Consider the following 17,790-nt stretch of genomic DNA (forward strand, 5'->3'; position numbering starts at 1 on the left):
CCTGAGGCTGTGCACATAATCAGAGCTGAAGTATTACTTTCTAAAAACATTAGTTTCAGCGATACAAGTTTGTGTTTTCTGTGATCAATACTTAATCTAAACAACAGAATATGTTGTCTACTTCAGCTTTATAGCAAGTAAGAAAACTATATTATTATTTAAAATTTTCTCTTGGCTTTCTTTATGTCAAAGCTCTATTGACATGTGTGCAAGTGATTTTTGGGCAAATGATCAGGTTTCCTCAGCAGCGTGGTTGGCCTTTCTGGTACTTTGGCAGTACGACTCACACTGCAGTTCTTCAGTAAAATGTACCACATGTGGTATCAGCTAGAGCTGCACAATGGACAGAGTACTATAAAATGTATACTGTAGTTCATATTTCTCATTAAGCCAGCCCATGCCAAAGGATATGCTTCCTCAAAACAAGTGAAACTAGAAATCACCTCACTTATCTTTGGGAAAAAATCCTGGAAACTGGTATCCTCTCTCATCATCAGGCAATAGTTGAATATTCAAATAATATTTCTGGAGCTTAGAAGAGCAGAAGAATTAGACCAAGGTGTTTGGTGCCCAAAGAATGATAAGAAGGAAAGGTATCCAATTGCTGATAAAATATTTTTCTTTTGTTGGGTGGATGACGTTACTGATAGTTGAAGTAACATGTTGTAAAATCTGTCTGATATTAAGTATAGTATATTTCTGATTTTTGACCAGAAGGTTTTTTCAAAGAATTTGGCTGGAAAGCTTCAAAGCTAATGAAGCTTCATTTTGCCAACACTACTTCTCTGTTTCTATATACAAGAAGTAATTGCAGTAACATGGGCAAATAACACCATGGAAAAAGAACATCAATCAAACAGAACTGCAGGTGGAAACCCGGCTTATTAGCAGCAGGATGTGGGTGGCGGCAATCAGAGAGATGGACTGCAGGTGTGTAATGGTAGATGGCCAGACAATGTGGCTTCTCCACCCAGCTTGCAACTCGGTGCAGGACTGCACGCCCACAAACAATCCTGCAAGGACACATGCCGACACCTAAGACACGACACAGAACATGAAGAGGAAAAACGAGCAGAAAATACAGTGAAGGACAGAGAGCAGGTAGTGGCTTATTTAATTGATTGAATATTCTTTTTGCTTTTTATATAATTAGCAATGATGCATTTATGTAGCACTCTACCTACAGCAGACCTGTGGAGGTCATCCCCTGCATGAAGCTATACCACATGCACAGGAACATTCTGTTAAAGACTGATGTCACTGTTGAAGTCTGTTGAAGACATTCTTTTATACCAACACTTTTGTGACAATCATATTTTGAAATTATACATATATCCATATTTTTGATCAATGTTTTGTTGCGCAATGGGCAAATACTCAACAAAATGTGTTTAATTTTTAACAATTTTTCCAGCATCGCAACATCACCGTGGCTAGTCTTAACACCTGACTGTGTTACTTGTTTTGTAGAAAATGTTGTTAGGAAGTTGACATTTTTGGTTTATTTAAATGAGTAATTTTTCATTTAAACCACAGTCATAGCACCAACTACATAAAATAAATGCTTTGTGACTGTAAAGAGTGTCTTCCCAATAGCTTCAGATCAACCGTGACAGTAAGACAGAAACTGTACTCTAATTAATGATATCCAGTTTGATTATTACTATTAGCCTTTGACATCTGCTGTTTGTTTGGGTTGAAGCAGTACATATAAGGTTTGTTCACACAGTACTAGTATGATGAGATCTAATGGAGTATCAGATGTAACATGTCAGTATCTGAACTGAAGATGCATTGGACTGATAAATGTTACTGCTAAATGTTAACGTTACATTGTTCCACCATGACTCACCTGTACAGCTGTCCAGTCGTCCATGATTAGGGGTGCCCCACCCCAGGTCTACCACAGATTCTCAATTTTGCCATGTTCATGCTGACAACAGCCCGATACACTGTGGGCGGCTGTACACAGTTGTTCTCCAAGGGTCCTTACAGCAGATTTCTTTCACTGCTCATTATCCGCTTGCTGTGAAAACCTCATCAAATTCACTTGAGTGTTAAGACTGTTAGTCCTACTGACAGTACGCCTTAGTCACGGGACACTAGATTGTTCTATTAAAGCAGTATGGCAGAGCTCTGTATGTTGTTATGTCAACAGCACCACTCAAAGCTTAGCAGAAATATTTTAGGAAGAGGAGTAGGCAGCGAGGATGAGAGTGACCTGATTATGTTATGGTTTATTGTAAAGCAAAGAAAAAAGTTGGTGCTAGCTTAAAAAAAATTAAAACTCTTAAAAAATTAAAATGCTACATTTCTTTCAAATACAGATAGTTTCCTTAGAGAGTTTGTGGACTGTATATTATATATGTGTAAAGGCAAACCTTTTAAAACATGCGTTACTCCATCTGCCATTAAAGGTTAATTCCATAGACTTAAACTTATCATATATTCTTTTATTTTGAAAATATTTTACTTATTATATAGCCTGAAGAATAATTCTTTTGTTTTATATATAAATAGTGCCCTATGGTGCTTTAAAAGGCACTCATTAAATTGTTATATTTTTAAACATTATTTAAAAATATTACTATTATTATTATTATTATTAAGATCTAAATTTTTATGATATTAGTTGGGTTTAATTGAATGATTTGGCCATCTTGACTCTCTTTACCTAAATTATGTTGTTTTCACTTTAACCCAACAGAAATCACATAAATGAAATCTGCATAAATGTTAGCTCGTCAGTCTCCGCCATAAAGAATCTGCCTTTTAAGTGATTTAGGTGATTCATTTATCCATGGATTATTTGCTGCTTTGTTAGGGATACAGCTCATCATTATTAGGATGCTAATGCTATTACTGAGGTGCATTTGTTCATAAAGACAAAGGTTGTTTGATGTAGATAATACCACAGCCACCGTTGCTTTATAACGAACACACTCACGTTGTGATGCGGTGTCATGAGACCTGATCAAACAGTGAGTCAGACTGAAGCCTCGTGATGTTTAGAAATTATTTAACACAAAAGGTGTTCAAACCCTGGGGCTATGGCTTTATTATGTGTTTTAATTTTTTTTTTTATTTTATTCTTTAAAATTAAAATCTCATGTCAGCATGTTGCCTTTTGTATGTCATTCATCACTTTACTGTGTGAGACTCTAGTCAAACAGCTTCCCGTCAGGATGTCTGAGGCAGTTAAAGCAGATAAAATAGCAGCTTTTTCTGTCTTTGGGCCTCTGGGAAGGAGTGGAAGGACGAAGAAGGAAAAGAAAATGTTGAAAGTTGTTGAAATCTAGTTAGGACATTTAAATGTCCCAAGTGTTTTGTAGACTGTGAGGACGGTAGAGCACTAAGAATGTCAATACAAATCCAATGTTGGATGACAAAAAAGAAAAAAGAAAAAAAGAGGTTAAAAAGCAATGCCAATAAATCTGTGGCAGAAAACAGACAGTTCCTTATTTTACAATTCATTGAGTTCTCTGTTGTCCTGCCTGACTCTGGGACATCTCCGCTGCTCACCTTTTTCACAATTACAAAGGGCTCGAAACTAGGAAGCACTCACAAACCACACCTTCTGTTTTTTCTACCTACTGCACGGCTCAATATCCCCACCATAAAACAATATTGGACACCCTGCAGGAAACTGGCTCTGGGTGAAAATAGGGTTTGGAGGCTGGAGTGGATGGCGTCCAAACAACAACAATCTACCACCCACAGCTTTTTCTATAGGCCTCAGAAATGGACCAGAACAAAACTAAATGAGAAGTATTGTCAGCGGAATCTTTTTGTTTATTTTTTTATTATCACCTGGTACTGCAGGTCAAAAAGACTCCGATGTCATTTTGGAGGATGTTTGATTGCCTTTAAATGTATCTTTTTTTTCAGAATTCTTTGACTTAGCCTTCTATTTCTGGTCCATGTGGTGCTGAGTTATAAAGCAGCAAACCACTGAGGATGAATTGAAGAATTGAAAATGATTAGGGGAGCAGTGGAAGGCACACTGAGAGGATGTGAGATTTGTTGGATCAACATTACTTTGGCTCGTCCTGTACTTGCACTTCATCTCTCTTGCATTTCAAAAGACAACTCAAGATGATGTTATGCAAACGTGAGCACCAATTAGAATTTGGCAAGACAACTACTGTACAACAGCTGTAGGATTTTATGCCTCAACACTGTGACAGAAGTGGCCAGAGCCCTTGGATTTGGTGCTTCAGTATTGTATCTAAAAGTGACTTTTTTGTCATATTTTTTCAATTTTTTGTTTTTTTTCTTTTTACCAGACTGTTGGAAAAACCTTAAGAGCTGTAAACTTGAATATAACTTTTTACCTAAATAGAGAGTCACAACAAAATAATATATATGTTGTCAGTCATCCTGGTCATTTATTTGCCCCAGATTATAGTTAAAACAATGCAGACTTTCTAAAAGAAAATCTAGAGCAAAAGTGCAGGCAGCTGGGAGTCCGTGTCTTTAGCCAACTCCTACAATGAGTACTACTGTGTTCTACCAACTGCCAGTACCAGAGGATGGATAAACGTGTAAAATGTTGGTTCTTAAAACCCAACAATGTTTGGCTGAACACCTGAGGGAGTGGTGTTCGAGTTATTAGAACGACGAGGCAAGCCAGACGGAGAGGTGGTAGGAGATGGTTGGCCACTGACACTGATTCTGCGTGGTAATGAGACTCAGTGGCAGACTTGGCCCGCTTCAGGAGTGTTTACCAAACAAAAAGTGTTAACTCAATTAAAGGCCACATTTCCCCCAGGAAGAACAGAAAAGTGAAATTACCCCTGCTTGTTAAACCTGCCACTTAATTTCCCTCAAATTATTACTTATGATCCAAAGAACCCCTAGGCTACACACCCACATATACATAGACACACACACACACACTTCTGCTTAGTTTGCGCAGACAGAAGGAAGCTGTTCCATTAGCTTTGGTAAATAGCTTCATCAAGGAGGTGCTGTGAGCTCCCTCTGCTTTGGAATCTGCTGCTGTCGTCAACAGAGCAACATCATGTCAGTTTGTAAAATTATACTAACCGGATTTGGCAACAACATTACGATGTACAGCCAAATTATTTTGCTGCGTTAATTTGTGTACCAAGATGGAAAGGTTTGCATTAGGATCTGTGACCCCTCAGGGAAATGTTGAACTAATAAAAGCTGTAGGAAAAGATTACGTTTCTGTTCTGAAAGGTGTTTAAAAAGTTGCCTTCTTCTGTTGCTTCTGATTTATTGTTGTTTAATTTACTGTTTGACTGAAGGGCGCAAATTTTTCTTTCATCAGCTGGGTCATACATTCACATCCCAAATTCTAACATTTTTTGTGTATTTGTCCAAGTTTAATACAGTTTAGCAGTATGTGTTTTCTATAGAGATTTACCAAAGGTTTTGTCCATTCAGGCTGAGACCTCCGTTTTCCAGGTGACACTTAATGGGATGAGTTAGTGTCTGGCTTTTTAGGTTATGAAATTAATTAATCAGTACGTGCCTAACAGAGAAGAGAAGTGATAATTATTTAAACCTGGCTCACATTTTAATTTAATAATTTAGGTCATAGTCCTGAATTGTCCAGTATCGTGTGGCTGTTATGGGAACATTTTCACTTCTAGTCCATGGAGCTTATTGGTTTAGGGTTGGACAAAAGCTGAATATTAACAGTTAGATATGAAACTTGTTTGTGTTGACATCACAATGAAATTGCCATCGTCATATTATGGCCCAATGTGTTTGTGATTTGTTTTTGGTAGATTGAAAAAGCGGAGAGTGAAAATCCGTTCATATAATTTAATTTGTAAAACACACTGTCACACTGTGATGGAGTGGCTGTTTGACAGAACTGACTCTTCATCAAAACCGTTTACTATCGATGTCTCTATCGTTGTTCATCTGTGATCTATTTAGATATGCAACTGATGCAATCTTTTTGTTTGCCACTTCCACCACCGTGTCTCCGATCCCATGAGCTTTTGTATTTTGTGCTCCGATTCTTGTGGAGTATCTCTATTCAATGCTTGTACACAGCTTTTAACGTCGACGTCTTGCAGTGATTCTCCTGTTGTCATCTCAATCACTCTCATTGGCAGCCAGCAGTCATCTTCAGGACTCATTTCCTGGCATCATTTTAGGGGCCATGCCCGCTGATGGAACGTGAAGAGATGCATTTTGTCATTACAAAGGAAAAGCCAGCCATTGTAATGATTCGGTTTTACACAGTCAATTTCCCCTCATATTGAGACCCATTACATGACACAATTCCACAGCACAAATGGTGATTTAATGCCACCCCTCTGTTATCTGCTAAAAGTTTCTGCTTTTTTTCCCTACTGCATATTATACCTCCCAGACGGAAAATTGTTTTTAGTTTAACAGTGAAGAGACTGGTCACCGAAGCCAAACAAAACTGAGGATAAAAAGAAACGGTTGCCATGGGAATTATGTTGGAGAAACGGTTTGATAGCTGCGTAGTTAAAGAATATAAAAGCCATCAAGAGCTTCGGCTGCAGGGAGGGTTTCGGAAATCAGAAACAGCCTTCAGCCAGTCCACTCTGCCCCTGTCTAACAGTTTTATTGTAAAAGGGTTTTATGTTTGCTTTCCAATCGAATTGTACGTGTTATTTTATAACGCTATCTGCATTTTAGTTTAAAGCAACTAAAAGCTGTTATATAAACTGAATGACTTTTCAAATAGCTTTGTTATCCTGCTAAACATATTGTAGCCGACGCCGGTCACAAAATTTTATCGCCCAGCTACTAAATAAGGATTTACATTGCAGTGTTTTCACTTACGTTTTTCACTGTCAGAGGGTTCTCTAATTCAGAACTGAAGAACCCTCGAAGTTTGCCACGTTAACCTTGAGGCACTTTCATGTAACATCATGTGTTGAAAATAAAAGCTATACACACCGCTAGATGGAAATGAAGAGGACACACAGATGAAGACTAGCTGGTGAGAACAGAATCTAATCAAGATGGCTGGTATCAACAGCAGTGCAGCCCCTGAGGGCCAGGCATCACATCAAATTAAAGTCCAGCCAAAGCCGAGATGCCAAAATGGTCAGGTCTGGAACAACAGATCGAAATGTTAAAATGTATCATCCTTCAATGGCCACAGTCTTAATCTGTCTCATCCTATTGCAATAATGTAACTAATGGAGGGAGTAAGTGACACATTCTTGTCTCTATATCCAACTGTCACTGTTGTTTCTTTAATGGTATTACTGCTCACGTGGCTGGAAAAAAAATGTTTTCCTGCCTTGTGGAAAGTAAAAGAACTGCTTTGAGGTGTGTCTGATATTAAAGCTTTGAGGAAAAACACAAATGATGCAAGATTATGCATTTGTCTCTGGTGCTTTTATTGCAGGGATGTTTATTATAGTACAATAAGGCTGCAGAGGAAATGTGCCTACGTCGGCTGTCTATATCTTACCAATGAAACACACTGGCATATTGACTAAATTAAATCAGGATCAAACCACTGATCTTAAAATGCATCATTGCTGAGCAAAGCTGCACTGCCCTCCCCAAACCATTATTATAGCACAGCTCAAGCCTGGTTTTCTATGAAGTAATTCACCCATTAAAAATACTGAAAGGTCTATTGGTCTCATTAACGTGCTACAGTAACATAGCACATTCAGCAAAAAAGAGTAAAAACATGTCTTTTTAATGTACATTATTAAAAACAAAATATTTAAATTCTGCCTTACAATTGAATTAATCTGTACACTGTCTGGTTAGTAAGTACTTTGAGAAATAAATAAAAATAAAAATATATAAATAAATCACCAGTCTTGTTGTGATTCACAACAAAGTACAATATTAAATACTGGTGAATTTCTAATGAGCTTTTTTTTAACCTCTCCACCATCTTCACACCAAAACTGTAAAACTTCACAACATGTCCTGCCTGCTACAGATTTTCCTCCGAGTAACCCTCCAGCATGAGTAAAAGTGCTAAATATAAAGTGATAAAGTAACTATACTGCATTATGAATTTTGGTGATTAAAAAAAAAAGAAAATCTTAGATTAGATATTGATGTTCATCAGATCTCCATCTGTTTGTTTGTTTTTTTGTCTTATGCATCTGCTGTTTATGTACACATTGCGTATGTTTTTTTACATGCATTATATATATATATATATATAATATACATTTATGGTGAAGTGCGAATGTGTTGAAAAACACAAAACGACTGACCAACATCAAGACTAAAGTTAGTTTTCACGGAGACTGAAAGGAGTGCTTTTTACCTTGACTACATCTTCACAGCTTCAGCACAGTTGCGCGGGAGCAGTACGATTTGCAGGGATTTCCTGCCAACCTGCTTCATAGCTGCAAGGCAATCTGTCTATGTTGTGTTTGCATGAGACTCTTATTTATCAAACTGTCACTTTGGTCCGTCGATGATTTCATATGGGGATAACATCCTGTCAGGACCAGAATACAGGGCTTATAAATTGGGGGGTGGCATCTAACAAACCAGAGAAGAAAATATGTTGTGGATGGAAATTCATTTTCATGAATAAGTGACAAGGGATCAGACGAGACGTTACATTGCTACTTCAACTGTACCTCGGTGATTGTTGAGAGTGAAAGTGGGAGGTCAACATTCAGTATTCATGACTACAGCTCAGAGTTAGGGTTAGCAGTAGGAAGCCCAGCAGATAGAGCCCTGGGTCCTACAGGAGGTCTCTCTGTATTGGGATTGTAGGTGAAGTTGAAAAGACCTTAAATAATATCTGACCTCACCTGGTTCCTGAGTGAAAAAATCTCTTGATATAAATATAACGGGTCACACTAGCACAAAACGCTAGAGAATTTGTTGCTAACATAATAAATGACATATCAGTGTTTGAGTCTACAGTGCTCTGAATAACAAGAGTAGCTGGTGGCAGTGAGTGGCCTGGTCATGACGCAGAGAATCAACTGTAACAAAAGATGTCCAGTTTCTGAATCACTCCAAGTCGAAGGGAGGTGGGGATTTGGAGCAGTGGAGGGAGTGGGCTGCTTTGTGCTGTGCAGTTGTGTTAAATCTCTCTCCTTTCAGCACAAATACACACACTCAAACAGCTGCAACGAGTCTATCCTTATCTCTAAGGGTTTTTATGTTTCAGTCAAAAGAGCCACTGCAGTGTGACTGTAGCTGTCTGTGTAACCAGCGAAGCTCCATCAACGTCTTTTAAGAATAAGCCTACAAAACAGCTCTCCACCAACCACTCTTCTTTGCATTATTCTGTTCTTCCTAAGTCGTGTTCATGGTTAGTCCTTGTGAGGAGCTAGCTTCAGAATAAAACCATCACTGTTTACCGTGTTGTTTAACTAAGAACAGAATTTAGTTTAATGAAAATCAAAGGTTAAAAATTGGGTACAGGTTGAAATAAACAAGGCTGAAAAGGTATTTTAGTCAGAGAGATGTTGTGTTTGCCCCGCTGCAAATCAGCACTGGGAAATATCCTCATCCTTAGACAGTGTGAAAGCTATTTGTCACCATTTTGTTTCCACGGCAGTCCTGACGGGCTGGGATGGGACATGCCTGTATCTGTGTGTGTGTGTGTGAGAGAGAGAGACGCTAGACAACAATAAGCTAAAAAACAGACAGCATCAGGGGTAATGTTCATATTGGCTGACACGAGGGAAAAGCCACTTTTAAAGCATTTAGCTTTAATTTCATTCAGGAATGACATAATTGATTTTAATGAGATGTTTATGGAGTGAAGTGTCGGTGTTGCTAAATCATTTGCGAGTCTGCCTGACGGGTACTTGTGAGGTTTGCACCGGGGGAGACGGAGGGAGGCAGTCAAATCCCCGTTGCCAGAAACTCTCTCTCTCGCTCATCTCTATTCACCCTGGCACACCACTGAACGCAATCGACTGCTCGTTTTAATTAAGAGTATTTAATTCATGGCTTACTTTTATTAATTTGAAGCCGCCCATCCATCCATCCACTGCTCAGTGCTTCAGCTGGAATATTTAAATCAGTGCAGCCTTTTATCAAATCCGATATTCTACACAATGCTTGGGGTGAACCAGTGCCAGCTGCGAGGGTGAGCGTCAGCTGATGGGCGAGAGAAACAAGTTCACTTTCACTGTCCAACACATTTTGCCATGGTCTTGTCTGCTTTCAGTATCAATCTTCCGAGTGACAGACAGGGTGTCACATTGCTGTTATGAGGTTCCTGCAGCCCAGTGTGGTTTAGAGTGGAGAGAATGGATGGCAGTGTGAGCATCACAGAGCTGCAGCACCTGCCATCACCACTGAGGGAAAGACTGGTTCCCATAAAGCAGGCAGTCAACCAAAGAATACACAGAGAAGTGTTGGACAAAAGTTCAACTGTGAGACCAGGTGTCAGAGTCTGGAAGAAAAGTCAATGTATTATACAAATACAGTTGGCAAACACTTTGCTCATTAGATTAATGTGGGCATTTATGGAGCAAAAATAATAATTTTTTATGGATTTAACGGAGTTGAATTTTATTTATGTATATTTTGCAGGAAAGTGTAGTGTAATTTTTTTAAGACAAATCCTTTTGTTTAGCACCTTTCAACACAAAAATTAAACACATTTTAAACATTTTTCACTGTCACTGTCATTTCTATGAGTTCTTTCTGCTTTTTACAGAATCACCTTGAATAAAATAGAAATCCCATTCATGCAAATTATTGTAAATTCATTGTCAGTAAGAATCCTTGCACGTCTCAATTAGTTCTGATCAAAAAATGTTCAATTTTATTTGAAGGTGGGGCAGAAAGTGTGCCAACAGTTTTTTTACTAAACACAAGCTGTTTAAATAGCTTGTGTTTAGTAAAGCACCTATGGCCATCTCTGGTACAAACACACATATACACACACCAAATAGCCACTGAAGTATCTTCTCCAACCTATTACAACCGAACAGTCGACACTCTTCCACTTCTCCTTCCAAACTGAAATGGGGAGAACAGCAGTTTTAAGAAAGTGTTTTCTTTTCCCCACTTTCTTTTTAAAGGCAGGACAGTGCTCTTCACACCCCCAGGGCACGCCTTCCTGCAACAACTGCAGTGGGGCTGTTTTGATTGCTTTTCAATCAAGCGAGACAAAAACGAATTAGATTTTCTTCCCTATACTTTTTTTTTCCTGATGAGCTGAACAATTACGGCCTTTCCTTAACAATCAGGATGAGCGTCACTTCTTCTTTCATTGATACGCCACATTTTAGACTAACAGCTTGCTGTCACCACTTAATTGTTAACATATACGCACACAGTCTCAGTTCGGTGTTAGTTTTTACTCACCTTCTCTCATCACTTTATTGAATGAGGATGTCACTGACAATGAATTTGATTTAAAGATTTAAAGAAATAAGGTGTGGCTTTGGTTTATTTAATAGAAACTAAAAATATCCATATTACCACCAGTCTGAGCTTTGGCTGTGGCTCTTACTGACTCTTACTGAGCATTTTGTTCCACTGTTACTGCACTCACTGAAGTGCTCTCAGATTTTATTGATCTCTTGTAACATATTTTGAAGTTCTATAGGGCTCTTTAAATTTCTTTGTACACCATGTAACTCGCTTTCAGTTCATGAAGATGAATTAAAATGATACATTTATATTTATGCTCGTTTCATATAAACTCAACAACTTTTGAGAATATTTCCCACACAGACCGCATCACCCACAGCCCATTTGAAAACATGTTTATCTTCATTAGTGTTTTTTATTCAGACAGAGAAGAGAAAAAAAGACAAAGGCGGTATAAATATTTATACTCACCTAGAGCTAATTTAAAAACGTTAACCTTTTTAAAATATTAAGTCTGTTTTTCACATTCTCATTGATTTATTTGGTTACATCTCTCTGTGCACTTGTTTGTGCTTCCAGCACTGTCAACAGCCTCCTGTCGTAACATAATGTGTCAACAGTAAAGTCATCAAATATTTATGTCCATCCTGTCCACAGCGATGAAGAGGATGCAGAAATATATGTGTATGTTTCAGTGGCGGGCTCTGAGGAAGCCATCATGACATTGATATCCCTCTGATTTTGTGCAAATTCATGCTGCCAGGGCGCAGCTGTTTGTCATGTGCTGCATTTCATGTTAACAAACCTCTGCTTCTACCCCCTCCCTCCTGTCCTGCCCCCTGCAGACCGATGCCGCACTGATGTACGATGCTGTGCACGTGGTGGCCGTGGCCGTCCAACAGTCTCAGCAGATCACTGTCAGCTCATTACAGTGCAATCGACATAAGCCCTGGCGCTTCGGGAACCGCTTCATGGCCCTCATCAAAGAGGTAGATGGTTTCTCTACTCCCTCCTCACTCTGGCTCGCTCCTCCACACAGCAACATCACACAAAAAACACATTCTCAGAGGAAGGAAGACAGCAGCAGAATGTCAATAAGACCAGGCAGTAAAGAAGAAGGGAATAATATATATATTAAAAAGATGTATCTGTGTTTGTGTGTGTACGTAAATGGAAGTCAGATGTTAGTACGATTGCATTTAGGTGGAGTAATCGGTTTTTAATCATGAGCATAACATTTTTACACAGTCGGGTCAATTTGTAAAGCCGTGGCATATAAGCCAGAACGTTTAATCTGTTCTTAATTCAACCTTCATTAAGGAATTCTAAGTATTGAATCATACAGGTCGAGCTTCTGATAAGCTGAGTACCACTCACATAGATTTGGATACGTCTATATTAAGCAGACAGTTTTTTAAGGCATGCAAATCTCATCTTTTCCTGCGCGACCCCACTCATTATCTCGTCTCCATTTTGCCGCATTAGGGCTCTCTTTGTCTTCTTACTTGAGTATATCTAAGCCTGTAAAGTCACGCAGTAGGGTGCCAGCACAGTTTAGTTCTGTGGCTGTATTGCAGAGAAATCTACTGGCAGGACTTGTTTTAATTCAGACCACTGAGCCTTTTCACGGGCTTCTATGACACATTATCTTTAAAGTACTCTCTGCAACGACAGGATCTTTACTGTTTATATATATACTGTATATATATATATATATACATATATATATATATATATATATATCTCATGCTAAATTTCTCATGCTAAATTTATATATATATATATATATATATATATATATATATATATATAAATTTAGCATAAAATAATGAGTCTAAAGTCAGGCATGGAATGTGCATACTTTTGTTAAGATCGGGATAGCACTTTAATTTAGCTTAGAAGTTCCATATGGCACATAGGATAGTTAGCACATTCTGGAGGCAGCCTGTTAAAGGTTAAAGCCATGCCTTCACTAATGAAGCAGTCGAATGAATGCTATATTTACTGCGCTGTGTTTTAAATAATTCTATAGAGGTATTAATAGAGAAATATTTTGTGATCTTTTGAAGCGTACTCTGGTGAAGGTTCAAATGATCTAAAAACAAGGCAGTAGAAACGCATGTTTTATTCCCAGAAACAAACAAACAAGCAGATATTTCATTTAGTTTCTTGCCCCAGTTGGGATTTGTGGTGACTACAGAAAACTTTGACTATTACTTTCTTTTTTAAATGTATACCTACAAGCGTAAGGTGTATATAAAGACCCTGCCTGTTTCTTTTTTAAATAACATGGAATATAATGACACTCCCTGTGTCTTTGTTCAAGGCCCTTGATTTTGTGTCATTACTTTTAAAGTCAGTCCCGTTGATACAAATGGGAACATCCCCTCCTGTGCCCATATACCTCATGTTGCTATAGTGGCCAAGATCATCATAGCTGGAAATAACAGTGATCATTTTTAGTACAGACTGGTAAATTAAACACCATATTCTTATTTCACCGGGGTCACTTTGGAACACCTTTGTGAATCTCCCGGGGTCAGTTGACCCCAATTTCAGAACCACTTTGCTCACTGAAGTGCAGTCCTTTGTATTTTCCCTCACAGTCAGTGTGTGTCTGTGTTAAAATGCATGGTTAGACCTGCACCTTGCCTCCCGCCTTTCAACACTGCAGCAGTGCGATCACTGGTGTGTGCTGGGCTGGGCTGATTTGCCATTAGGCACGAGAAACAAAACGTCAGCACAGTGAACTGAACTGTGACTGGTTCATATCAGTCCTATTAAAGCCAAGGTCACTTGGCATTTGTGATAAAAACAAGAAAGAATTTTTAAAAATGTTGTTTGTATTTGCACAAAGAGAAATGTTTTAGTTATTTGGATTGGAAAAATACCACTGCACTGAAACACACAACCTTTCATTGTATAAAAAGCTTTTGAAAGGTTTGTTTTGCAGCATGTCAGCATCAATTCATGTGTTAAGACATCGTGCTGAGGATCTATTTTTCAGGTAGATATTTGTTGTAGATATATTATAAATCACAGAGAGTAATCAGGAAAGTGAATGTCAAGCTGGGATTTTTTCCATTGCTTTGCAAATATTTCTGAAATCCATTATAAAATGTATGAAAAACAACATTTCAAGCTAAAAGTATTATATAAATATGTTTGATTTTTACAAACACTCATTTGCAGTGTGTAATACATCCTTAAAAAGACGACAATATGAAAGATCGACCCGAAGGATTCCTTGTTGCTCAGAGGTCAAAGGGCACATGTTCCCTGGTGTCCTTGAATCTTTGAAAACAAGGCAGCTGTTAATAATGATAATAATAATGAAATAATAATATGATAATGGTACCATAATGGATCAACCAACAGTCAAGAGTGATATAGTGATATTAAGACAAAGACACAAAGTCTTATGACAAAGCACACTTAGTCAGTAACTGCTGAATCTGTGACTCCCACTCACTCTAAGCACATTCCCTGAAGTTCTGGGACTTCCCAGGCATCGCTGTAATGATATGATAGAATGAAAAAAAACAAAAAAAAAAAACAAAGACGATACTTTTTTGTTCTGAGCTGCTTTCATGCTACATCTTATCCCATCACACCACTAAATATGTGTAAAAATGGGATAATTGCCTTTGCGCTGTTACAAAGACACCCTCTGTGTCTCAGCAGGCACCTTGATGCCAGAGACGAGTGAACCAGCAGAGCGACATACAACACTGCTACTGGTCCTTTGACTCAGAAAGCGACACCAAAGGCAGAGATTTAGATTTAAATGCCTCCGCTCGGTTATTGTCTGTGATTTAACCTCCTCTCACTCTTCCCCTCCGACTCCTTCGTTCCAGGCCCACTGGGATGGTCTTACTGGGAGAATCAATTTCAATCGGAGCAATGGCCTGAGGACCGACTTTGACCTTGATGTCATCAGCCTGAAGGAGGAAGGACTGGAAAAGGTAGTGCCCGTGAATATGTCTGAAACCATGACTTATGTGAGAACACATCCTTAGTAATACGGTGCTTGGTTTTGGACATTCAAGAGAGGGTTCAATCCTGGAAAACTGCTAAACTGCCATCATCTAGCATATGTTACAATGGGCCAAAGGGTGGAGAAGTGATTACTGCTTTTACTTTACAGCAAGAAAGTCCCTGGCTCAAACCCCACTTGGAACTAAGGATCTCTCTGTATGGAGTTTAAACATTCTCTTATGTGTTTGCTTTATCTGTGTTCCATCCACTGTCCAAATCAAACATTGCATTAGGTTAATTCTAAACTCTAAATTGATCATAGGTATAAGTGTGAGTTTAAAATGAGTAATCAATACTATTTTAGATTACTTTCAGAGATACTTAACAAAGCCAACTTTAAACAGATGAGTTTTTAAGTTTAAATTACACAAAATGTGATTAAAAAAAGTCTCAGTATAAACTTTAATTAATACCTTATTTGCTATCAGTGTGAACACACAAGAGCACTGGTGAAGGTATTTAGAGTTACACTTGTGTATGTGTGCGTGTGTGTGTGTGTGTGTACTCTACTTGCAGTTGTTTGTCCTTTGAGCTGTTAAAGAGAAAATATTGCCCCTGGCTCTGACTGGGTGCAAAAGTAAATAAACATACAATGACTCCCTGTTCCCTGTACTGCTTAGGCCGCAGCTACTCTCAAAGATGGGGAGCTTTAAAGGCTTTAAAAGCAAAAAGAAATCCAATCAAATAAAATGCTAAATATGTTTGGCAGTAATTGGTGTAACAGACGATATTTTAGAATTCATACATGGCTTTTATCTTCTCGGAGAAACAGTGTCTCCCCAGAGTCCGACACTTAATTTGATATTCCAGAGATTTTCAGTAGAAAAACCCCCAGCAGCAACACTGATAGAAATAATACTCTCACGCACAACTGCATCCTCACTGGCGTTTGCCTCTCAGCAGCTTCTGACCCCTGTCCTGGCTGCTGTGTGCTGTGTGAGCTGACACCTCCATGAATAATTTACTCTATTAATGAAAAACCCTTCAGAAGCCCTCAAGTCTTATGAAGCCTGAATTACAAAGTTGATTTGCAATTATAAAGCCTATCTCAAGCCCTCACACAGGGTATCAGTGCAGCTCTGAGAAGTGTGGGGCTGGTATGGCTTGGATTATTTGTGATCTCTTCTAGTGATGCTCAGGGCAGTGGGGTTTGAGGTGGGAGGTGGCAGCGGGTTGCTTTGGTACAAAGATTGTTGCTGAAATAAGAAGACAGGTTAAGCCCCCAGGATGTATATCCACGAGCTTCACCAACCGGGGGGATCCTCCAGATCCTACATCATCTGTTACATTGTTTCCTGTGGGAATTTCTAAGGAAATGCCCCCTGACACCCAACGGGGTTCACATGGCTGTCAACCATGTCCTCGGGGTCCTCAGAATTATTCCCTTCATGAATCCAGAGGACAGTGCATCTTTAGTGAGCAAACATGTAGAAGGGAAAATTTATTAGCCACATCAATGTAACATCAAACCATATTGTGTTGAATTTCAAATGATGAGGGGAATATTAGAATTCTGTTAAATGGATCAGTCAGGGCGAAATGTGTTTACCTACAAATGTTATTCTAAATCGAGCTGTAGAGGACATTTAAGATAATGTGTGACAGAGACATAGTGGAAAATGTCCGTAGTCTCAGTCTCAGTTCCACCCAACCCCAAAACTACTAATAAGGTACGACTATGCAGACTTTAACAATGGCAAAGACCTTTTCTGAGATGATTTTGTGTCATTAGTAGATGGTTAAACATGGGAAGCACATGGTAACTGTTACTGACAATTGGTTCTCCAAATAAATTTTGGAAACTCAATAATGATTATATATAATTAAATATATTCTAACAAATATATATATGTGGCGCTTTGGCCCAGAGACAATGTCTCTGTCATTGGTGTGGAACCCCAGGGTTCACCTCCTGGGCAAGACTGAATCCCGGTTAGGGCGGTTGGTACCTTCCAGTGGACTCACCACCCGCAGAAAGGTTTGGGGGGTTGGTACAGTGCAGTGTGATTTGGGTGGCGACTGCTGCCCCCGCGACCCGATAACGGATAAGCGGATGAAAACGGATGGATGGATGGAATATATATATGTGCAAAAGATAGGGACTCTCATCCCTGACCCAATCCAAGTTTGCAGGTCTTTGTTCTGGTAACTAAACCACATAGGCTCAGGATATCCTGCAAAGCAACAAGATAAATGTTGTTATCCTGTTCTAAGGTTCTAGCCCTGCAGACAGAGTAAAAGTGGACGAGGAGCTGAGCCATTCTTAAAGCCAAGAAAATTACCTGACAAAAAGTTTAAATTGCCCAACTGAAAAGAAAAAAAGTGAAGTGTTTTTAAAAAAAAAAATCCATTAAAAAAGACTTCTGTTCTGTTACAATACTGCCATTCAGTCAACAGGTGGAGGAGTGGAGCACTGTATGCTCCCATGTTTCTTTATTAGCTTAGCAGCCCAATATT

General features: G+C 38.8%; 1 protein-coding gene across 1 annotated transcript in view; it reads left to right on the forward strand.

Moving 5' to 3' along the window:
• Nucleotides 1–17,790, forward strand: part of grik2 (glutamate receptor, ionotropic, kainate 2) — a 127,665-nt gene that overhangs the window by 68,387 nt on the left and 41,488 nt on the right. The window contains exons 7-8 of the mRNA XM_025061552.1: nucleotides 12,141–12,284; nucleotides 15,153–15,260. Of these exons, the coding sequence (XP_024917320.1) occupies nucleotides 12,141–12,284; nucleotides 15,153–15,260 (252 nt within the window). The remainder of the gene's footprint in view (nucleotides 1–12,140; nucleotides 12,285–15,152; nucleotides 15,261–17,790) is intronic.

This window comes from Cynoglossus semilaevis, chromosome 13, assembly GCF_000523025.1.
Source record: "Cynoglossus semilaevis isolate Cse_v1.0 chromosome 13, Cse_v1.0, whole genome shotgun sequence".
In the NCBI taxonomy this organism is placed as follows: Eukaryota; Metazoa; Chordata; class Actinopteri; order Pleuronectiformes; family Cynoglossidae; genus Cynoglossus; species Cynoglossus semilaevis.